Below are 24245 nucleotides of genomic sequence, written 5' to 3' on the forward strand. Positions count from 1 at the left end.
GTCTAAAAGGTAATGAGTGCGTATCTTCAGGGACACCTTGAGCTTAAAAAAAAAAAAAAAAAATTGTACATGCCTGTGAATGTTTTGGGGGAAAAAAATGGAATTTGCTCTTAAGTGCTTTGGAGTGTGAGGGTATTGCTACATTGGTACAATGCTGGGGAGTTTTTTTTTTTTTTTTTTTTTTTCCAAATGCATGTTTCATATTAAATGGCAATATGTAGGTAGACAAATTTTCAAAAGCTCACTGAGGAAGAGTTACCTAGTTTGAACATTTTCATGACTTAAATTATGCCAACTCTCCAGGAAAAAACTAAAGGTGTTTTGGAACGCATACCACCACCTTATCTGGCTCTAAGAAATAATTTTGGTGTCCCACTCCTAGGAAGGGTATAGTTTAAGGTGTGTGTTTAATCCCTTTCTCTAGTATATGTCCCAATGTTTATTGTCGTTTCTTTGAACTGTCTTGAATAATGCCGCTGTGTCCCTCTAAGTCTTGAGGTACAAGGTAGGTTATATATGTGAAATAAAGCAGGTTTTTTTTTCCTTAAAGAGTAATGATTATAGACTTTTCGGAGTCCTGATTTAGCAGACTATCCAATCTGAACTACTTTGAATAATACTCTTTGCGTTTTTGGTGGGACAGCACTGAGGATTAAACCCAGCGAGGCAAGGGCTAAACCACTGAGATACATCACCAGTCACAAAACACTGTCTTCTAAAAACACAGGTCCTTACAGTATTATAAGGCTACAGTTTACCAGAGCATTTAAAATGGTGTATTGGGACAGCCTACTCTGCACCAAAAATTGTATGACTAGTTACAGGAGATAACCCATGGCCTTCTTAACCTCAGGACACAGGCACTGAGATGGGACTTCCCTGATGGAAGTTAACATTATCTATGAATTTTGGTTCAGGACAGTAAAGGGGGAAGTTACATTAATTGTTAAGAAACAGATTGAAAAGCCATGGTTTAGGGGTCCAATGGTCATTCAAAAGCAGAAACTTGAACACTTTGTTAATCTCAAATTAGACTCACTGGACCCACATCCTCCTGTCACCTACAAAGCTCTGTCTTGGCTGTAACAATCACTGTATGCGTCCTTGCACCCCATTCCAAGGTACTGTGTGCCAGTACTGGCTTGAGATGAGAGCTACAGCTACAGGAGAGGAAGGAAACGTGCCTTTTTAGGATCCACCCCAGGGTTAAGATGCACTGAATTTTAAAGATCTATAAAAGTTTAACAATTTACCAAAAAAAGTACACCCGTATTCCTGTGATCTGATCACATCTAATGACTTTTTGGATCACATTTAAAAGGGGCAATGTCAGGAATGGTGGTACATATCTGCAATCCCAGAAATTGTAGGAGGCTGAGACAGGAAGATCCCAAGTTTGGCCCAGCCTGGGCAACTCAGTAAGTTAGCAAAAGCCTATCTCAAAATTTTAGGAAAGGGCTGGAGAGATACCTTGGTTTACTCTCCAGTATCCAAATAATTAAATTTTTAAAAGGGTGGGGCAGGTGTGGTAGGATAAAGTTTTGGGATTCTAATTCTCTGTCAATGAAGCCCACACAGAGTTAACAGTGAGTTTTGAACAGGACCTTATGGCACAGGCTGTAAACCTAGCACTCTGAGAGGGTGAAGCAGGGGGATTCCAAGTCTGAGCAATTCAGCAATTTAATGAGTACATGTCAAGCAAACAAAACCCACAGAGTGTAGAGATGTAGCTCAGTATGAAGGCCCTGGTTTTAATCCTCAGTACCGATTTTAAAAAAATTAAAAATGGGTGATAAGTTCTGGGTCATAAGTTGCTGGATTTTCTGGTTATAAGCTTTGTCTTCTGACCTCAACCAAAAACCCAGATTCATTCTTGCCCTGCTATTCCAATGCCAATTACGTAGTAGCCTTTTTCAGAGATGACAACTTTGTGTTCCTGTAAGACAATCTCTGCTTGATAAGACAGGTAGCAGCTTCTAACAATGGGCAGGCAGCCTGGGACCTATGGAGGCTTCAACTCAATGGAGATGGAGGAAAGGAGGAAACAAAACTTAGGACGGAATCATCTTATTTAAATCAGCTACAGTAGAAAGAACAAGGACTTCACAGTTCACGTCGTGTTAGACACAACCCCAGTACTGAGGAAGAGAATTCCAGTTTAAATCTTCATCTTGGTAGCTTTGAAGATCTCTGCTCTACCAAGGCCTTGATAAGTAGAAAGTAAAAGTAGCCTTCTTTCCTTGTTCTTTTATTGAGTGCATGTGTGTCTGAATGCAGACCTAGGGTTCTAATGGGAAAAACTCACAGTGAGTGACATGGAAGAGTCAGAGAGCTAGAGATAAGACCACCAGAGCCAGCCCACCAGTGTCAGGAAACCTGGTGATATCTTAGGAGCTTGAGACTAAGTAGGTAAATGTTAAGATCCACCTAATGATGGAGCTAGAGGACCAAAGAGCATTCTTTCCTCTACTGGGCACACTGACAGTTGGCCACTGGAGAGGGAAACTGTATGGATACAATAGACCTGTCATACAACTGAAGCCAGAGAACTCAATTTCAGAGGGGGCAATGACCCGCACCGAAGCTGACCCCTTTATCAAACTCCTTCAGTGATGGTGTTTCACCCCCAACTGACCTGTCTCAGCCCATATGCAGAAGAGAGAACTTGAAGTAATGAAGGCAAGGAATACGGGGGGCCCTTGGGCCCATATGACTGTACACTGTTTATTGAGAACACCTGTGGAGGGTGAGAAGGCGGGATGCCCTGTACCGCATCGTGGCCCCCACCACGGACTGGGAGCCGGGCCCAGAGAGCACAGGCAGAGGCTAGAGGTGGGCTTCCCATGACTCACTGACCATCTCAGTGGGTGGGGGAAACAAGGAGGACCAGGCCCAAGAGCCTGGATCCATGCTGCAAATGGAGACTGAATGGCCTTTGCACTTCAAACCAGAGAGGCGTAGGGGTCGGGGACTACTAGGGAAAAAAAATTTTAAACTCTAAGATTTTTTTAAAAAATAGTCCTCCTGTACATAACAAGACAGCACCCGCTCTCCAGGGCCTGAGACTGGCAGCAGGGGCTGTAGGCAGGCAGGCAGGCCAAAGCCTCCAGGGAAGATCAGTGGTTTGGCTGAGACAGTCAGCTGCACATAATTGGCCAGTCACCAAGCACCCAGCGAAACTCCATCCATGCTCAGGCGGGGCAGGAAAGCACCCAGCCCCTGGGGAATATACAAATATTTACCAGATTCTTTTTGCTTGTTACAAAAACAGTTAAGAAAGCTTACAGCAGATTATTTACAAACAGTATCCTGGGATATGGTGAAGGCAGAGGTGGGCTGGCTTGGAGGTGGGGGTCTGTGGGGACAGAGTGGCCACAGCAGTTCAGAGGGTCCCAGGCTGGGTCCTCTCCCCAGGCTCCAGGTTCTGCAAGGCACTGGATTCCACTATGGGAAAGGGGGTTTAATTCTTCTTGTGAAGGAACTTCATTTTGTTTCCTGTGGACCAGATAAGGCAAGGGTGAGACTATTTCAGTGACATCTCTTCCAGCTTCCACTCCCGTTCCTTATAGCCATACCCTTTTCAGTGGGAAAGAAAGCATTAGAAAAACCAGAGTGCAGCTGTGATAGTTCTGATCAGCTGGTGAAAACACTGTAATCGTAATCAGGGCACTGGTGTTAATCACTGTGTGGCTTTGGTCAAGCCACTTAACCTAATCAAGCTGTCCTTGATTTCCCTATAAACTGAGACTTGCTATGGTTTTGAGACTTACAGGCCAAGCTCCTTGGGGGAGCACAGCATCACAGGAAGGGCCCTCCTGCACTGCCCCTTCTGCAGATACTTAGGGCCTAGAGGAAAGGTCACTGGTCCTACTGGCCGTTGGGAAGGACAGCATCCCCAAAAGCCTAACTTGGTTGAGACTCTGAGGTTTCTCTTTGTCCCGTGCTTTGGTAAATCCTGTGCTCAGTGTCCCTGGAGCACTGGAAACTTTCTCTCCCTTCACTGAGGGATTTCCTCTAGCTCTGTCTCTAGTCCTTACATAAATCTGTTAGCCCTCGTTTAGAGGCCTTGGGACACAGATCCCCTAGGTGCTCACTCCTTGCTGAATATCTGTCTCATTGATAACCAGGCTACTTACCTAAGCCCCGGAGAAACTTATTCATTCCACTCTGCTCAGTGTCAGGGAGCTCCTCTAAGTACTGTTCTACTCGCTGTTCAAAGAGGCCTGGGTAAGAGGAACAGGTAAGAGAACAGTGAGGTCTAGGTGACAGGGACCACTGTGCCCAGACACTAAGCACCAGGAATGACAGTTTGGAGGAACATCATTCAGGCTCATCAAAACATTTTAGTAGCACCGAACACGCGCTCACCACTGATAGCAAAAAGACCTTCCTTCACCTGCCTGGCAAAGCACAGGCCTGAGCTGCATAACACTAAGGCAGCTGCTCCACATTTCAGAACAGCCCCGGAGTGGACACCTGTAGCAGCTACTGCTGCTACTGTTGGTTTGTATTTTGATTTCTGAGACAGGGACTCACTATGTAATTCAGAATGTGTGGAACCCACTATAGAGCTTAGCCTCTAATTTACAGCAATCCTCCTGCCTCAGTCTCCTGTGCTGGCATTACAGGTATATGCCACCACACTTAGCACCTCTACCACACTGTTCCCAAAAGGTTTGTTAAACTATTGCTAATTCTAGTGGAAGAGGGAAAGTGTAATATTAGTGGAAAAAATAAATAATAAGCCCAGATTAGACATGAAAATCTTGAGATGAAAAAAACCCTGGAAAGAGCTGTCAAAAGCTAGAGATAAGATAATTATTTGCCTTGAAAGGGGACTGCCAGCAACCTAACAGAGCTAGCTCGATTCTCTCTAAGGGACTTCCCAACCTCTGGGTCCCCAGAAGCCCCCAGATTGCTCAATCGAGTGCTCTGCTATGATAAGGACACGTAAGGAGCAGATGGGTGACCAATTGCAGACTTCCCTGTGGTGGAGATGAGTGCCACTGTAGTCATGTGCCCACCTGTACCTGGCCTTATGGGACAGGAAGAGAAGAGTGCACTCTTGGAAGTTCCTCTTAAAAGAAAAGGATGTTAGGAGGCCTGAGCCCCAAGAGATCCCACCATAAGGCCTAGTTACTCAGCTCAGCTAGAGGCAAACGGTTTGATAAGAAGGCCCATCACCCCCTGCCTCAAGCTCCTCTGCCTTACCCTTTGCCCGACACTTTCTTAGCTCTCTGTCTTGAATGAAGCCAGCAAACATCTGAGACTCCATAAAAACTTCAAGGAAACGGCGGATGCTTTTGGAGGCCACGGACTTGCGGAAGGCCTCTCGCTGAAAGGCCCTCTCCCCCTTTTCACTCTGGGTCAGGAAGAGGGAGTAGTGCCCAACAGTCTCCACAAAGAACCGAATAAACACCTCCGACACTAGCCCATTGAGGGTATTACATTCTGGAAGGCAAAAAAAAATCTGTAAGGTTCAGGTCAGGGGCCTGCAAGGCCTTGCCCAGTCTCTCCCTGGTGTGGTCTCCTGCTCCTTAACAACACCTCAGCTAGCACCTTTATCAGTTCCTGAAATTATCTTTTGCGCTCATAGGCTGCTAAAAGGCTCTTGTGCTCCTGGAGGTTGCAAACTGCTCTGAGTATGGAAGTTGGCCAGCACGTGCCGGATGAACAAAAGTGGAGTCAAAGCCGAGCACTGCTTTCCACATACTCCTCACCAACTGATTTTCCAGGCTTCCCAGGAAGACCCTCCTCCCCCATTTCCTGAAGCACACTGAAGCAAGGCCCAAGAGGGAGGACTAATTAGTTTCCTGTGAGCTGGAAAAATCTGTGGTTGCCATCTCTTTGGTTTTTCCCTCCCAAACCTCTGGGAATCAAAAAGGCACTAGTGGGAGACCAACATCCTACATCCAGAGCTATAGCAGCCAGAAAGAGTCTGGTGCCCAGAATCAGAATAGAATCCTGGTTCCATAAGGCCCTAAACCAGAGCACAGAGAGTTTGGGACTGGTGGCAGTTCTGCCCAGGCAACCCATCCTCACCATCATCAGAGTCACTATCAGAATCCTGGGAGATCAGTTCATTCTTCCTCTCTAGAGCCTGCTCCAGAGCTGCTTGTAACTTCCTAGGTAACAAGGTGTCCTCATCATCCATCTGCAGGGGGAAAAGACACAGTGATAATAATCACAGCTGACAATGATGAGCACTTCCTGTGTGCTAAGTCCTTTTCAAAAGCTTAAAGATACTATCTCATCTAACTCCCCCTATAATCCTGATACTATTATCAACCTCATTTTATGATGAACTGAAACACAGAAAGGTTAGACATTTGCCCAAGTTTACACATGCACTGCCTGAAGTGACCACAGCAGCCAGGGGTTCCCACCCTGATGAAGTCTCCCCAGTTCATCTTCAGCTGCAGGTAGAAAGGACAGAGAGCTCAGGGCAGGGACACTGTTGGCCAGTCTGTGTCTCAGGTGTGGGGTTGGCCAACCTTTTGTGTGCATTCTGGTTCCATGCTCTCAGCTTTGTCAGTAATGTATAACAGACTTTTTCCCAGAAAGGATGCACTGAATTATGCTCTTCCATAGAGAGGCAGGAGGATTTCCATGGCTAAGGGCTTACTACATCTGACAACAATGACTGCAAACCTCTGTATCACAGAGCACACACTGGTGACCTGTTTGGCATCTGCCATCATTTCAAGGTATCAACATCAATATGCCTACCTCGCAGACAAACAACACTGTCTGTGAGAAGTTCAGAGGCCTGTCCAAGACCTTGTGGCTCTGAGGTGACAGAACCCAGGTCAAGCCTTTGCACTTTGAGGCCCTGTGCTTCGCACTCCAGAAGCCAGTGATGTCACCAGAAAGGCAGATCCTGCTGAGACTAGGGTTCTCAGATCAGGGTCTCCTTGGCTCTGCCTACTTTGAGCTGGGGCTGTGAAGATTGAGTGTCTGACAGCTTCTTGGGAGCCTGAGTCCAACTATTGCCTGCCCTAGGGCAGTCAGTGGTTCTGCAGTGTGCTCTTACCTGCCGGATGAATCGGTCAGATCCCAGGTTCACCATCAGCGCCTGAGAAAGAGTCATTAGCTGCAGTGGCTCAGGAAATGAATTCTGCAGTGCCCTCTGCCAGGCCTCCAGACCCCCCAGGTTCCCAGGCCAGATGACAGAAATACCTCCAGCCTGGGTCAGACCTCCCGGGGAGAAAGAAATAAGAGCTGGGTAGAGAGGCTCAGAGGCCAGAAAGAAGATTCCAACAGCCTCTCTCCCTTCCCCTCTGCCCTCCTTCCCTCCCACAGTGGGGTTTTGGTTTCTTCCCTCCCAAAGCCTGCCCAGGGGCTCACCTCCTCCACAGGAAGCTCCTTCAGTTTGGGGAGGGAGCTGGAGAGCAGGCCAACCAGGAAAGGAGTAGGACAGCACACGATGTCAATCATGGAGGCCGGGAGGACAGGAATGAAGGTGTGCTGCCAGGAGAAGGGGTAGAGCAAGGCCACCACCGCATGGGAACAGCTGGACAGAGTACTGATGGACAGACAGAGAAGAGTACCTGAGCCATGCCCAGCATCTTCTGGGGAAAGGTAGTTGAGTTTGCGCAGACTCAGGATGTGTTTGAACCTGGAGTCTTTGCAAAGAATTACATGCCTACTCCCTTTTTCTATTTTGAGATGGGGTTTCAGTAAGTCACAAAGTTGCCCAGGTGGGGCTCAAACTTTCCATCTTTCTGCTTCAGCCTCCCAGTGCTGAGATTACAGGCATGTGTCACCATGCCCAGCTTCAAAACATTTTTTTTAAAAGACATCTTTTGATGTTAAACTTTCCAGTGCAACAAAAATGCTAAAGGTTCTCAGGAGACCGGGTCAGATCTTGTAAAGTGGTGAAGTTCCCACCTGCCTATGGCTTATAGTGTCAAGGACACTGGTGCTACCCTCATTTGGGGACTCTTATCAAGAAACAGCCACAAGGTATGCATCAACACTTGCACACTCAAGGACTCTTATGTTACACATAAATACACACACATGCATGCATGCACACACGCATGCACATGCCACCCAGATGCGTAGTGCTCATGCTGAGAGGTACAAAAGGTATGACAGGCAAGAGCTGACAACAAATCAATGGCATGCAAGAGCTGGGAGGATGTCAAGAGGTCCTGCTGTCAGCTCTGCATTTCTCAGCTGGGTATTTCACAACAATACACAGGGTCACTTTGACCAAAAAGTAGCAGAGCTAGCACCTAACCCAGTTTTGCTGTCTTCCAGCCATGTGCTATCTTCTCTGCTCTTTCCACCCCCTTCCCCTTAGCTGGCAACAGTGATCTGAGGGAGGTGGGAGTAAGGAAAAATGAGAAACTGAAGTAGGCTGTACCATTCTTAGCAGCAGAAGGAGCCCACATCTGTATTTCCCCTCAGGCCTCGGTTAGATCCTCCCTCTCTTGGCCTGGAGGGGTCTCCAGGACTCCAGCTGGACCCAGGATGCCACAGGGCTGGCTGTCTTTGCCAGATGACCCACTGGGGACAGGCAGACAGTCCCTGGAGGTCAGCTCATGTGCCCAGCCAGTGCAGAAGCCACTGTACACCCTCTCCATGTGCTGAGGCCTGGTATGGGCACCTGGCATGAAGAACCCTCCTCTGTCAGGCCAAGAGCCAAAGTCCCTCCCTGAAGAGCCATGTGCCATGGTACACATCTGTCTTCCTAGCTATTTGGGAGGCTGAAGTCACTTGAGCCCAGGAAATCAAGACCAGCCTGAGAAAATAATGAGAACCCCATCTGGAAAAAAAAAAAAAAAAAAAGACTCTCCTTTGAGGGCTGTATTATAGACAAGGACACACAGCTCAGCTCATTTTTAAACCTGACTTTCCCTCTGCATCAGGGGAATTTACTGATCAGCTGTAAAAGTCCAAAGCCAGCAACAATCTCATGCTTTTATCTGGGTCCCATCAATGACAGGACCGACTCTTTTCCAGAGGGACCTCTGGATATTCACAGATGCTCATCAGCCAGGACCTTGGCTGACTCTTGCTGTGCTATGGGCACCTGAGATACTGCTGGATCTGGAGACAGAGACATAGGGTCCTGACCCTGACAGCTCCTCCTCTGGGAACAGAAAGAAATCCTCTGGAAAAGGGCTGTCTCACTGTCAGGGGCATCCACTTGGCTCTCTACAGTCTCCTCCATTGAGCTGGGGGCTTGGAAAAGGGCTGTCTCACTGTCAGGGGCATCCACTTGGCTCTCTACAGTCTCCTCCATTGAGCTGGGGGCTATGTACAACCCCCCAGGTTAATCCCAGTGCAGATTTTCACCCCATCCTGTGCACATACCCCAAAACCTACAGCATGAAAAACAAGACATGAGTTGTGTGAGTTGAGCCCACTGGGCAAACCACAGTTCAGGTCCCCATATCATCACAGACTGCCCCCACCCCGGTCAGAGGGAGACCCAGATGGGGAGGACACCTTTCCTTAGACCCAAGACTGGCAGATCTTAAATGGGCCAAGAATAGGATCCTCAGGTATTTTCCTCCTAGAATGGTCCTAGAATGTGCTCAGAGGCAGCTGTGACCAAAGGAAACAAAAGCTGCATTCAGTAGTGCTAGGGGAGCTACCCTGTGGTGGGGGTGGCAAAGAGGAGGCTCAGACCCTGACTGGGGGGGATGAAACCTTCAGGAGAAACACCGTCAGGCGACAGGCTTTAGGGGCCACTGGCAGAAGGCAGAAGGCAGCAGGCAGGGGCCTTTTGGAGCTGCCACGCCCAGCTTGTTCCAGCTGTCAGGCTGGGCCCTTTTACAAAGGCCCAATGAGCCAAGCAGAACACCTAGACTGGGACCCAGAAGCATTGAGGCTATGATGGGAACACGTGAGTGGCAGTCTGCATTTCTAAATGCTGGCCATCTCTGGAAAACCCAGCTGACATGGTCCCCCTATGGCCACAATGGAGTATCATTTCTCCTGCTCATCTCAATGACACCCCCCCCCCCATACACACAGAAGGAAATAACCCAGGAACGAGCCAGGAAACACAGTGCTTCGTACTGCTCTCACTCAGCACCTGGCAGTGAGTACACACACTAGGAAGCTTAACGTCTGAATGACTGAATGAACTCCACCACCCACCACCCTGCTCTCCACACCCTCACCCTCTCTACAGCTCCAAGAGCATTGAGCCCTTGGGTTCCTTCCAACCTACTGCCTTCTCCAGGCATCCCTCACCCACCTGATTGGATGGCTCAGCTCTCCTTATTGCTGTTCTTCCTCTAGTGCCCAAACGGTAATCCAAAACCCACTGATTCATGGCGAAGTGCCAGCGCTGCCCCTGTGTGTGCTGTTATCTGATGCTTAGCCACTGGGGTGATGCTAGGGTGACATGGCTGGCATGTCTGTGGCAGTACACATGCCAGGAGTTTGCTACCTCTGCTCTGGTTCATCTCCCTCCTCAACCCAGCATCCCATAAAGGTGGTCTCGCCTCCTGCTAGGGGAAATTCAACCAGCCATCAGGCATCTCCTCCATTTGTTCCTGGACATGCATGGCCACAAAGGAAGAAGCATCCCTCTTCTTCCTCAGGCAAAGCCCTGTACTCAATCTTGCTGTCTCGTGTGGTCCCAAGCCTGCTCCACCAACACTCTCCCTTCCAAGGTCTGTGAGCCTTTCTCACACACATGCGCATGCAAACACACATGCATACCACACCAATACACCACATGTGGCACATGACAGGGCTCCTCAACGCCGGTTGATTTAGTGAGTGTACCTGTCCTCTCCTCTTTTTTGCCCTACTGGGCCCTACCTGAGCTTATCTGCTACAAAAATGACCCGACGTTCCAGCAGCAGTGAGGCAAAGATTCGGATGAGCTGGCGCACACTGAGGCAGGTAAAAAGGCACTCAAAGTCCACATGCTCCAGCCGGGAGTCCATTGGCCGCCGCAGCTCCAACACCTGTGGGGAAGTAGGCAGACGCAGCCAGGTCAGACTGTCCCGGGCCCACCCAAACACCTGCAGGCTGGTTTCCTTTTTCACCCTTTCCTTCTGAGGGACTTGAGTCCTCCCTACTATGCGGTAAGTTCCGGGCTCCTCACACCCTTGGACCACAGCTCTTATAGCATTCAAATTCCCAGCCTATAGGCAAAAGTGGGGGCTCAGAGGTGATTGTTCTTAGAGCTAAGGAGAACAAGGCAGCCATCTAGCCTCGTCTGCGTGGTCCTCTCCACACTCTTGCCCGTCTCCTCTAGGAAGGCTTGGGAACCTCATGATAACCAGAATCCACAACTCATCACAGCGCTCCAGGCCACAGGAAAGCCATGTCTCTGCATCCCAGGACTCTGATTTCAGCCATCTCTGGGAACACAGGTGTCCCTGTTGCCACATCCTCTTCCTTTCCTGCACAAAAGTTTCCTCCCAGAGGTTATGTTTGTCCTGCCATCCTGGACTTTATCACCCTAAGTCCCATTCCAAGGACAAGGAAAGAACTGGACAGTCCAGAAACCTTGCCGGAAAGCAGGGCTGTCATCAGGGCCAGGCCTAGCTGTCTTCCTTCCAAAGCCTCGTCCGTGGTCAGCACTGTGGCTCTAAGAGCCACTTGTCTGGGGAGAGTTACAGGGATAGAGGGTGGTAGAGGGTCACCCAGCAGTGACAGCAGGAAGAACTGTTGACCTTCTGCTGTGCCTGCTTAGTCTCATGGTTGGTCGCTTAGCATCCGTGGGCAGCCAGAGGTACATGCAGGCTTCTAGAGAACTGGGGTGCAAAGTGTATTCTCTCTCACAGCCCTGAGGCATCACAGCTCACTCTTCTCAAGGGGCTCTCCCCAACATCATCTTGTTTATTCCTTGGGGTCTTAGCAAGCAAAGGAATTCTAACTCCTAGCTCAGTATCCATCCCTCTAGACCCTCAAACAGCAGCAAGATGGACACAAGTGGGTGCAATGATCTGTTTACAGTGTCGCACTGGATGGTGGACTCCCAGAAAGTCCAGTCATGACTGGGATGCTAGGGACACCCCAAAGTGCTCAATGAATGTGGGCTCAAAGAATGCCCGCCATAATTATGCCAAGGGCCCTTGCACCCTCTCCAGTCCCCATCACTACCTTAGAAGTCCTCCCTCAGATGCCAGCATCACACTGCAGTCCAAATCATACTCCTTCTGTTCCCAGTGTCCAGCCCCTTGGGACTGGGAATGCCACAGGCTGCTCAGGATCCCTGGGCCTCCTTCCATTCATCCCTTCCTCAAGGAGATCACAGCTCAGAGGCTGGTATTAGGACCCAGGAGGCAGGGATGAACTTCTGTGCAGGGGTGGGCAGGGCTCTAGGAAGGGTGGAGAAAGCCAAGGAAGCATCTTGGAGCACCAGCTGCCTGACTCGGATTCGGCAGAGAAAAGTGGGAAGAGTCCTGGTCGAAAGCAAGCAGGGCTCAAGGATCAGTCATCAGTCCAAGTTGGAGAGATGACAAACGAGGCCCAGGAGGCGGCCAGGCCACATCTGAAGGATTGCCAGGCAAGATGTCACTGGCAGGGTGGGGCCAGCTGTCCAGCCCTCCAGGCCCCCCATCAGGCCAGCCTGATGTGTCTCCGGTGGGGGACAGGGAGGAAGGGGCTGGGAGAAAGTCTCTCAGCAGATGCTCATACCAACCAGCAAACCTGTGTTTCTCAGGTCACTCATACCTCCACTCTCTGCAACAACCCATTCATTCCTTCTTCCTAAGCCCACACCCCAACTGCCTGACTTTCATTTGTTTGGTTGTTTGGTTTTGGTTTTGGTTGTTTTGTTTTTGTGAGACAGGCTCTCTCTATGTAGCCCAGGCCGGCCTCAAACTGTTAGTGATGCTCCCGCCTCAGCTCCTGTGTGCTGCAATTACAGGCATGTGTCACCACACCTTCCACTTCTGATTTTCAGAGGATGACCTCTTTTCCCCCTATTTTGAGAAAACCAATGCTACCAGATGAGAATTCACAGCCTCTCCTCTTCTCCTAACAAAAGCCAGCCTCCTGTGGAGCCCACCATCTGTGCCTTCTCAGGGACAGGCTCACGGTCTCCACCTATCCTACATCCTCTGAAGCCATTCCCACAAAAATCCAAACAGCCATGTTTAATAAAGGCCCCAGGCTTCACTCTCCTTTCCTCTTGCTCCTTCCTCATTACTCCCAAACCAAGTCCTCCGGAAAGTTGTCGGAGGGTGTCTTCAGCCGTACTCACTCCACCCAGACTGCTGAGTGACCCTCTGAAGGTTTCACCTGACCTGGGATGTGGCACTGCCCTGGTCATCCCTTCATTCTTTTCAGGTGCTCCCTTACTTGGCTCTCCAGCCACAGCCCTCTCCTCATCTTTCAGCCTCTGCCATCGCTAGGCTGCTACCCGTCTACTGCATTTACTGCATGGTCTCTGCTTATTGAGGTTCCTCAGGACGGAGGACGACCCAGGCCTGGATTCTCTTTTCCTCCCTCTCCACTCTTTGCTATTAATTGTCATCTCAAGGGTATCTCAAACACAGTGTGTAGGAAGCTGAACCCTGAGCTCTTCCTCCTCCTCACTTGCTCCCACTCAGGATATGGCTCTATCACCTGCCCCGCTGCTCAGGCTGGAAGACTAGGAGTCAGCTTTAAAACTCCAGGGCGTTCGTTCCCTATTTCTAACCAAGCCTACCTGATCTAATCATAACCCTCTTTCAGACAAAATGTGAAACCCTTCACTTGGCGTAACCCAGCTTGGTCTTTCTTACCTGCCCACCTACCCGGATTCGTTCCCCCTTTCAACCACCTCAGCCTCTTTCCATTCCTTGACCAGCACACACAGCTTCCAACTCCTACCTTCGCATAGGCAGTTCAGCACTCTGGAGTAATCTCCTCCCACTCGTGCCCTCCTCCTGCAGTCTCCCACCTCCTACTGCACCCAGGTGCCTCGTGCTATTGCTTAGTTCCTTGGCGAAATGCCACTTCCTTCCCTGACCCAAAGTCCAAAGCAGACCCTGTGTACACACTCTCACAGTGTCCTGTGTTTTCACTTGGCTCTTAACACATTTAGGAATGACTGACTTACATGCAGAACTATTTATTTAAATAATGCCAAGGTCTCCTACTAGAGTAGAAACTCCTGGAGAGCAAAGCTATTTCCCTCTTTAACTTAATGACTCTGCCCCAAAGTCTGGCACAATCCCTGACTGTGAAAGAGCACCTATCAGAATATTTTTGTTTTGTTTTGTTTTGTTTTAAACTGGGAATCAAACTCAAGACTTTGTAATTGTGAGGAAGGCGCTGTGCCATTGAGCTATAACCTTGGGCCTCAAGTATATTTTGAAAGGAGGCCGATGGAATATAGTTTAGTCTTAACAGGTTAGGAAAAGTCCCCTGTAAGAAGCTGAGAATCAAGCATCGTTTACAATACCATGGTTCACTTTTTCAGTTGCCACTGCGTGGAGGAAAAGGGGCCATGCTCTGCGCCACCCATAGACAGAAACCTTGCCTGCCCAGGTCCTGTCCCAGCCCACGCCAGAGAAAAGAGGAGCAGAAATCCCTACCTCATTGCCAGAACCTGGCAAGAACGTCTTCACTTTGATGGTCTTCCCCGGGGCCGGGAAGGGCGACTCCATGAGGCTCCTCATGAAGGGGTAGACTAAGGCAGCGGAGATCCCACGCCTGCGTTCCACCTCATCCAGGACCTGTGCCCACCCCAGCAGTGAAAGAGTGTCAGGAGCAGCCCTTCCCCACCTTCTGGGCAGAGAAGGGTCCCGCCTGGCTTCTGATCATGCTGGGCTTGAAGCTGAGAGATGGAAGATGGTACTGCCAGGATCTTTACACCCTACCTAGGGTCTTACCTCTAAGATTCCTTAAAAGCCTCCTGTGTTTGGAAGGTGAGTGGACCCTGAGGGCATTAAAGCTAAAAGTACTGCTTGGCACTAAGGCCTGGTGGGAAGCAGTGTGGGTTGCTGGGCCTGTGGCTTGGTGGGTGGGTTCCCTCTCCAGGTCGCCCCTTCTCTCTCTGCTTCCTGGTGCCTACCATGTGGGCAGCTCTCCTCCACTATGCGCCTCTGCCAGGCCATTCTGTTTTGGTGCCATGGACCCTTTGTTAGACACTCACATTGGCCTGTGTTTTTCACTTGGCTCTTAACACATTTAGGAGTTATCTATGTACATGCAGAAGTATTTATTTAAATAATCCTATGGTCTCCTACTACACTAGAAACTCCTTTTCCTCAAAATAAACCCCTCTTCCTTCAAATTGTGGGTGTCAGGTACTGTGTCCCAGAGACAGGAAAGTGACTAAGACACTAGTGCTCCCACCTTCCTCAGTACTCAGTGGCTCCTCTGTTCCCTTAATGGCCCTATTTCAGTCCCCAAGAGCAGAGTAGCCAGGCAAAGAAGGTATCACTGGAGACTCGGCTCTCTGCACAGGGGTTCCCCAAGGGCTCTGGCTTTGCTCCGGGCCTAGGGTGGGCTGTGAAAAGAGCAGGGAAATGCTAGGGGGTGCAGCCTGGGAATGGGAGGGAGTCTGAGAGCTCGCTTGTACTTGCTCTTATGTTCCCTCTCTCTCACAGGTGGTTTTCTCATCTAAGCTGGCTGCAGATGCTCCTGTGGGAGCTGTCAGCTGGGGGCAGGGAAGCAAGCCAGAGCCTCTTACCTTGGAAAACAAGCCGAAGCAGCCAAGGCGGCTAATGACACAGTACACCTCTGGCAACCGTGGTCCCTTCCCACTTGGCTGGACCAGGACAAGGAAGAGAGAGAGAGAGACAGACACACAGAGCATGAATACCACGGTCTGGCTGCGTTTCCTGGGGAACTGAGGACTAATCACTGCCCTTCCTAGTGGAAGAAGACTCCACATCGCACCTAAGTTCAGCCAGGTCCCCAAAGGTATGATAGTCGTTCTTCAGAGGCAGAATTTGGTCCCTGCTGGGTTTTCTGGCCCAAAGTGCCAGGCCCTAAATAGGCTCCACCCTTCTTCCCAGGAGGACACTGTGACAGTGGATGGCAAAGAACAAAGTAGTTAGTCAGGGCTGCAGGGCAATTTGTAGATTTATATCCCCAAGGCTGGGCCCAGTGGATGTGACAGTAATGAGAACTTGTGTGCATTCTTAACAGTAAGCAATGCAGCATAAGGCCCTAGCAAGGGGAGGGTGCAAATAATTGCTTTTCTCCCTTCCTTGGTCCAATCCCAAAAATGACAAATGATGAGAAAGGAACTATTTATCACATGTTTACCATATCTAAGTGCTAGGCTTTGTACTATATCCCCCCCCCAATCCCCACTTTACAGACGAGACAACTAAGTTCAAAACATTAATTCATGCCTAAGATCACATCTCCAGAGGCTATGGACCCAAGAGTCTGTTTTGGCTTCTGGTTTTGCTATCTTACTTTCACAGCATGCTGCTTTCTGATAGGAAGGAAGGGAAAGAGACACAAAGACACGGGCTAGAAGTATGCTACAAAGTGAAGAATAGAGAAAAAGAGATGAAAAAGGTAGCATTTGGAGAAGGGGTACACACTGTGAGCTCCCCGAGCCCTGAGCCCCCACACACAAGCTGAGTAAGTCCCTGCCATCTGTCCTCCAGCAGGAAGGACGCTGTGGCCGCCTCTGGGCTCAGAGGCCTGGAGCGCCTGGCAAGGCCCAGTGGGGAGGGAGCAGAGCAGCAGGTGCTGGCCCCTCATGCAGGCTGCTAAGCAAATGCAGATGGGGCTATTTCAGTCTCCAAACCTGCTGGCCACACGTCACCCATCTAAAGAGAAGGCAGAATCTGTTTTTGTCCATATTAGGCCTGAAACTCACTCCTCTCTCTTCCCCTCTCTCTCCTGCCTCCCCTAAAGCCCCAAGTGATTAAATCAAGTATGTGGGATTTGGGTTAGAATCATTGTGTCCAATCTGCAGGAATGCCGAGTTAGTGCCAGCCCCCTTGGCAGGGGCCCAGCCCAGGCCCTCTCTGAGCTCGCCAGGACAAACATGCTCTTCCCTGGGGGCAGCAGGCCCACTGCAAAGCAGCAGCTCTGCTCCATCGAAGCTCCTTCAAACTCAGCATTTGCAAAACTCTGGACCCAGGGGACTGGGGCATGCTAACTTCTTCTGGGCTCTCCACCTGGCATTTGGACTGCTCCATATTCCCTTAGGCCCACTCAAAGGGCATCCAATATTCAAATATCCCTTCCCCCAGACTATCTTTTTGGGGAAATCCGTGAGTGCCAGATTGATGATAACAGACTTGGAGTCAATTCTGATGCAGTCCTTCACTGGCTGTGTGACCTTGCGTGAGTCACTCCACTTCAGAATCTCAATTTCTTCATCTATAGATCAGGCATAATAGTATTATGAGAATTTTAAAGGAAAACAAAACTAGATATTTAAAACATCTACTTTGGACCATGACAGGTCCTAAGCAAAAGTTTATTCCCTTGGCCTTTCTCTACTACACTAGCTAAAGTTCTTTGAAGATAGGATCCATGAGAAACGCATCTCTTTGTGCTTAAAGCACCTACAGTAGCCTGACCCTAACTAGGTACATGATCAGTACTTATGAATGAATGAATGGTCCAGAATCCTTTTTAGGGTTCCTGCTATATATGACCCTGCTAAGGATCTCCTTTATCTATTCCTACCAGGACTGGTATCTGGTGAGGCTTTCTTTCTCTGAGGTCTGGAGACCCCAGAAGACTGTCAATAACCCAGTGACCTCCAGGATAGTGTAACAGGGACCAGGCATTGGCCCTGCGTCTTCTGGCTCTCTGTGCTTCTGTCTCAGGCTCTTTCCCAGGACTGATGGAAGGGTGAAAGGGAAGAGTTTTTCTGTTTTAAAAAGGACTTATATTTTCACAACCCCTAAGTTTACGGTATCTGTCCCGAAACCCTAGAGAAGCTATTCCTCTGTCCCTGTTCAGACTCTGTCTTACCAGACCATGGACAGGACTCCTCCCCACCTCAGGCTGGCCAAGTATGGGAATGAGGAAGGTTGTCTTCTACCCAGTCTGATGCACATACACACACTTCAGAGGTGACAGGACTGCAACCAGAGAGCAGCAACCAGAGCCCATAATCCCAAGGAAAATGAATGAAAAGAAAAAGCATAGCAAAGACAAAAAACACATGACAATTCAGAAGGTGACCCACTGCTTCCTCTCCTTGTAGATAATCCTAGATCCTGGGGTCCAACCAGGGGGCTATTCTGACCCATTCTGTCACTGGAAAGCTTCATCTGTGGAAGTGTGTGTTGGGGGAGTACTCAGCAAGAAGACCATAGAATTGCACATAAGTAAAGGTGCAGAAGGGCACACAGACAAATACAAACACCCTGGCCCACCCCTAAGGATGGAGACATCCTACTCACCAGTAAGCGCCGGCAGTAGCCAAAGCGTCTGCTGCCATCTTCCCCCGTCAGCATAAAAGAAAAGGTCTCACTGGAACAGGTAAGAAGGAGAGGTCTGTGATTAGGGAAGTTACCAGAGGACCCAAGAAACAGCCTCTATGGACAAGGACTGTCATCTCAGGGTGGGGAGGAAGGGTCAGGTTACTGTAGAATAGGTGGGACCAGGACCAGCCCCCTCAGCTGTCCACTGCCCACCCAGGCCTCACCTGCTATATTCTGATACAGGGAGCCAATCCTTGGCATCTGGAAAGCAAAACTGGGGAATGGCTTTGAGCCTTTCCTCTGCCTCGCGCATCTGCTTGGTGGGCCGGTCCAGCTGTGAGAAGAGGAATGTGGAGAGAGGTCACCAGATGACAAAGAACCTGGTGACAGGGGTCAGGGTGGCTTAGAAGCATCTCCTCTCTTAAGAGTCTCTGGTGCTCCCCTTCCAGTCCTCATGCTTCTCAGTAGCCTCTGTCCCAAACCTAACTTTTGCAGAGTCCTGAGTGTGAACAGAAACATCGTTCACTCACTCCTTCAGTAAATGCCAACCGAGCACCTTACACGTGGCATCTGTCAGTGTGCTGGGGCTGTGCATGGAAATGAAGTGGACAAGGCCTCTAGTCCAGCACACTCTGGTCAGCAGAGTGAGAAAGTCAGTGGCATTTCTGAGCATGCCCAAAGGGAGTAAGCACAGTGATGCAAGAGAGATGCCTGGTCAGGGGAAGCGCTACATCAGTGGCTCTTAAAAGACCTTGGAAAGAGGTGTCGCTTGAGCAGACTAAAAAATGAGACAGAGCCAGCAGCCCCGGAGAGAACTGGAGATAGAACATTCCAGGCAGAGGCAACAGCAGAGAGAAAGGGCTTGAGTATTAAAGGACTACAAGGGAGGCCAAGCTGGCTGGGGATGAGCAGAGGAACAGGAAGAGACGAGGTAGGTGAGGGAGGTGGGGAGGAACTGCTAGTGGGCTCTGAGTTTCTTTTGGGCATGACACACGCTCTAAAATTCACTGTGGTGATGATCTGTACAGCTCTGCGACTATACTAAAGCACAGTGGATTTTAAAATTTAAATGGGCGAATTAGGTCTCTATAAAGTGGCTAAGTAAAGGCAGGCAGGAAGAGTGACCAGGAGCATTCCCAAGACCCTGCTGCCCTGGTGAACAGGCTGGATGTTATTCTAAACACCGAGAGGTTCTCTCATACTCTGAAGGAGCCTGGGCTCAGGCACACCCCATCTTCCCTCCTGGCTGTGCAAAGGTGGGCTGAGGGCTGTGGCAGCTGCTGGGAAACCACGACAGAAACAGGGTCTCTTCTTCCCATGAGGGCCTGGCAGACAGAGGCAAGAGTGGGTGGTGAGGGGCTGGAAGGGGCTCACCTTGGGGAACTGGTAGGAGACCTCAGGGAGGTAGGTGTTGCGGGATGGCTTCTTCTTGAGGGACACCACCACAAAGTATTCAAAGAGCTCCCGTTCCTGCCACTCAAGCAGCTCCAGCTCCAGTGTCCGGTAGCTGGGTGCACGCTTCAGCATGGACTGGATGTGGACCAGGCGTTGCGTGTGAGCTGCGGGCAGGGTGGGTCACACATCATGATGGGTGCAAGCAGGCTGACCTCTCACAGACCTCCCGTCAGCCCACTCTTCCCCTGACTCAGGGCTCTGCCTCTATGTGTCACCTGAAATGCATAAGCCTTGTCTGATGCTCTCCACAGAAAGACTGAGGGCAGAAGTGGCAGCAACAAGATGTTTATACCTACACGAAGATTCTACCTTAACATGGGAGTTTCTGGCCTGGTCCTCTGGAGGCTGAACTGGACCAACAGGACAGCAGAGAGCTGGCAAGCCCAAACACACAGCGTTGGCACCCACCCTGTCATATCTATTGGGAGGAACCAGGAGGTAGCAACATCTACAAAGGCTGCATCCTTGTATGGAGGATTTTGTCCCTGTCCCTACGTCCAAAGTCCATAGGTTGACTTGCTGCCATAGGCTGACTTGCCTGGAGGAGCAGCGGAGGAAGGAAGGAGGGAGCAAGCTCTCACATACTTTAAATACCTAGGAAGGCCCAGGCAGCGTTTCCTAGTAAGCACAGAGATTTGTCCAAGGCCCCTGAAATGTGAAGGTCCCAGAACCTTTTCGGGGAGGGGAGGTGACATATTCCTCTCTAGAAATGCAGAGATGGGTGGCACAACAGTTCTCTAGAGATAGAGGAATGTTTCCACTATCTCACACTATGCCACTATTGGCACAACTATTGCAACCAGAAGAAGTAATGTGACCCTATCTCTGACCCTCCAGACTGACATTTACCAAGCAAATCTAGACCCTAGTTCCTATGAACAACTGGAAAAGTACAGTCCAAGTAGGTTCTCTCGCCTTAAATTTGGCAACGGGAAACCAATGTTTGACTAAACAGTGTAAGACTGAGCTGTAAGAATGGACTTCCCTATGGCTTCCCACTTGGTGGTTGGGTCGCTCGCCTGGCTCTGGCCTCTCCATACCGGGTCAGCGTGGGACACTAGAACCACATATGCAAAAGAAGGGAAGGCTGAGTGAGTCCAGGCAGCCATGGCAGGAAGAGGGCACCATGTCTCACCTTTAAACCTGTCATCAGAGTCACTCTCACTCTCACTGTTCTCATCTGGAAAAGAAACAGCAGGAATGAGTCTCCCCACAGCAATGTTCCTGGGGTACCCCTCCCAACTTTTCTCAGCTGGAGCATCGGTACCTTGCCCGGGCTGCGGTAACAGGCCCAAGGACAGGCCATCTATAGGAGGAAGCTAAGAAGCCTGGGTCCAGGGCCCCTCGGAGCTCAGCCCGTGGATGCCAATCTACACAAACCCTATCATGACCTGATTTGATAAGGGCCCAAATTGGCAGGTGAGTGAGCGGAGAGGCCCACAGTCCTGGAACTCAAGGGCTCTGCCTCCAGCAGGCCAAGACTGAAATGGAGAACAGACCACGGCGCTCAGTAACTCTGGCCTTTCCTTTTGCCAGAAGCAGATTTCCACATCCATCTCCCTTCTTAGGGCCTCAAAGCCCAAAGACTGAAGGAACCCATCCCAGGGCTGAGTCCCCTCTGACCCTCCTTCTTTTACAGCTGTTTTCTGGCAGGGTTCTATTTTCCTAGAAGGACCCCAGGACTGGTCGACACAAGGATAAACTGAGGCCAGTCCTGCATTTCCCACTCCTAATGCCCAAGGGCCCAAGACAGCTGACCCAACTCAGGCATCAAGGCCTACCTCTCAGTGATGCTGTCTCAAGGCTGGACATAGACAGCTTTTTTAATCTCTTCTTTCCCCTCTTGGCATTGTAGATGGAGTTAATTCTTTGGACAAGCTGGGTGAGAAAAGTATGGAGAGTGAGGTAACCCTAACATCAGCTGCCCCCTACTTTCAAGAAGGTGGATTAAGAGCCCATCCTTTCTCTTACTGGTACAAGCTTCCTGCATTCCATTCCTGGGTCCAACCCAGGAGTCACTTCTGAAGTGACTCCAAGTGGAGTCTTACCAGCCCATCTATCCTGTCCCCTAGGAGTGGTCCCCTACCCCAAGACAAGGACACTAAACTTAGCTTCCCAGAGGAAGGAACTGTGATCAAACTAGACAGGATGGGAGCTCCTGGGTCCCAAGAGTCATTGAACCAACTGAGACAAAGAGCTTCTCAGATGCAAAAACAGGAACAAGGATCCTAGCCTTTCCCCGCTGGGCCATAACTTGGGGCCCTGACAGGAAGAAGCTAAATTCCCAATATACTCAAGCATTGTTTGTAGGCTAAAAATACCATTTGGCCAAATCCTGCTGCTTTTGGTTGGGGAGTTGGGCCTAACTGCCATGTGTGGGAATCATTGCTGAAAACTCTTCCACTTCAAGAAGTACAGAAAGAAAGACTGATATCAGAAGCCTAAGGTCCCTGATGGTCTAGAAATGTTTATGTGTACCAAGAGACCCCAGCATTTACACATCCTCTCAGTAATAAGGAGTCGCAGCTAGACTTTTCCTCATGTAACATCTGAGCACCAAAGAGTAGCTCATGCATTCATAATAGGTAAGAAGAGGGAACTAACCAGATAAAAAAGAGGCCAATGTGCAGACCCAGAATTTATTGAAAGGGAGTTGACAAAGCATCCCAGATTAGGGAAGGAAGCAAGGTGGAGAAGAGCTGGCTGCCTGCCTGCCCACCTGGCCGGCCCGAGCTCTGCGTGGGGAGGGTACCTTGGGAACGCGGCGGGCACGGCGGCTGGATAGCAGCTCACTCGCGGTGCTAAGGCTGTCCTCATTGAGGCTGGAGGGTGAAGACGGCAGGCTCAGCTGAGCCAGCAGCAGCATGTCGTCATGGCTGTGCCTCTTAGGCAAACGTGGCAGCCGGTGGCTCTTCCTTTCTGACCAGTTCCCACTGCGTAGGGTCTGGCTGCTGGGTTTCAGGGAAAGCTGGCATGGGGGACAGGACATGGGAGAGGGGCTCACCATAAATGCCCTGGCCTGTACCCATTTGGTGGGACTTGGGCAAAGAAGCTAGGAGCTGGGATCCTGACCCCCTCAACCTATCCTGCAGTTTGCACCCACTGGGCTGCTGCTTGTAAGACCTCACATCTTAATTAATCAAGTCAGGGCTAGATAAATACTTAATTCCTAAAAGAAAGATATACTACTGCTAGGAAAAAATAAAAAAGAAAGAAAGAAGAGGCTAAGAATTCTGCACTCTCATCTGAGCAGAAAGAGAAGGCTAAACAGGAATTCTCCAGGCACCATCTGAGCTTTGGAACAAGAATTATTATAGAGCCTGGATGACAATCTTTCTCCCTCACCTCCCCAGTGGGCCAGTCCTAAAAGGCTTCTGCCAACTGAGGCCATTACCTACATCTAGCCTGCTCCACTGGGTGATCCAGGTGACTCCTTTCTGCCAGGGACAGCACAAGGGCTCCGGGCTCTGGCTACCGATGTTGAGCAAGGCAGGGCTCAAACTCAATTGACTCATGCCCCATAACGTACGTCCTGGGCTGTCCCTCTCTGCAGCCCTTCGTCTAAGCTGAGGCGTTTCAGTACAGGGCACCATTCTGACAGGAGGACCTGCATACTGCTAGAAGGCAGGCACCTCTGACAAGGCCCACACACACTGTCTCCATTTGGAAATCTTTAGAAAGAGCCAGTGCAGAGGACGGTACACACTGCAATGGTGGGGAGACACAGGCACATCCTCTGAGGGCCAGACCTCAGGATAAAAGATGCAAAGAATGCATCCACATACTTCCCCTAATGATAAACAAGGACATTCTAAGGATATTCTAAACAGGTATCAATCACCTTGGGAAAGCCAAGAAGAGCCACTGCCCACCCCCTGCAGGAAGAAGCCCTGTTCTGTCTCATGTCCACTTGCCCCATGACTTGCTTCCCCATCTGGCCCCCATTTAATCAATTTTACCTGAGCAGTTATACTCATAATCTTACTGGTTGGCCATGGCTTTGTCCCACCTCATGCCCACCTTGCATTTTCCCATTTCCCCCCACATTTGATCCATCTCACCTCATGGTTTTGCTTCAAAAATCCCTTGAACAGGCAGGGTCCTTGGCAACCAGTTTAGGACCCCTCTTGTCTCTCTGAGAGAAACTTTCTTTCCCCAATAAATACATTCTGCTCTTAACTTCTGTTGTTCCTATAATTCATTCTTTGATTTTAAAGAACAGACTTGTACTAGACACCTAGCAGGTGGGGAGTTTCTTTCCTCTATATCACTTCCTGATTCTCCTGCTTCCTGTCACCCTGACAAGATCAGAGTGAGGTTATATCTAACATCTCCCTTTGGCTTTTTGCCTTTCCTTTCATTCTGACTCCCTCGGGTCCATTCCTCAAAGATTCATTCTGACTTCCTCCACTAACAGCAGGTCCAGGTGTCTCCTCTGGTTCTCCAAATCAGGTATGGGAATCTGTATCT

The 24245-nt window shown here is 49.9% G+C and overlaps 1 protein-coding gene across 6 annotated transcripts in view; it reads right to left on the minus strand.

Annotated features, from left to right (window-relative positions):
- Positions 1 to 2687: 2687 nt before the first annotated feature.
- The window catches only part of Dennd2b (DENN domain containing 2B), a 160198-nt gene continuing 138640 nt past the window's right edge, over positions 2688 to 24245 (minus strand). For 5 of the 6 annotated variants that reach the window (XM_013144181.3, XM_013144180.3, XM_013144182.3 and 2 more), the window contains 15 exons: positions 22528 to 22743; positions 21557 to 21653; positions 20911 to 20955; positions 19695 to 19879; positions 18545 to 18654; positions 18300 to 18369; positions 15605 to 15682; positions 14505 to 14645; positions 10789 to 10937; positions 7348 to 7525; positions 7034 to 7075; positions 6043 to 6154; positions 5212 to 5451; positions 4137 to 4223; positions 2688 to 3495 (listed from right to left, as the gene is read on the minus strand). In XM_013144181.3, the coding sequence (XP_012999635.2) occupies positions 3461 to 3495; positions 4137 to 4223; positions 5212 to 5451; positions 6043 to 6154; positions 7034 to 7075; positions 7348 to 7525; positions 10789 to 10937; positions 14505 to 14645; positions 15605 to 15682; positions 18300 to 18369; positions 18545 to 18654; positions 19695 to 19879; positions 20911 to 20955; positions 21557 to 21653; positions 22528 to 22743 (1785 nt within the window). In that variant the 3' untranslated portion in view covers positions 2688 to 3460. The remainder of the gene's footprint in view (positions 3496 to 4136; positions 4224 to 5211; positions 5452 to 6042; positions 6155 to 7033; positions 7076 to 7347; positions 7526 to 10788; positions 10938 to 14504; positions 14646 to 15604; positions 15683 to 18299; positions 18370 to 18544; positions 18655 to 19694; positions 19880 to 20910; positions 20956 to 21556; positions 21654 to 22527; positions 22744 to 24245) is intronic. The other variant, XM_013144185.2, reaches the window with a different exon arrangement.

Source organism: Cavia porcellus, unplaced genomic scaffold (genome assembly GCF_034190915.1).
Source record: "Cavia porcellus strain 051 isolate PalLab524CR breed Dunkin Hartley unplaced genomic scaffold, mCavPor4.1 scaffold_9, whole genome shotgun sequence".
NCBI lineage: Eukaryota > Metazoa > Chordata > Mammalia > Rodentia > Caviidae > Cavia > Cavia porcellus.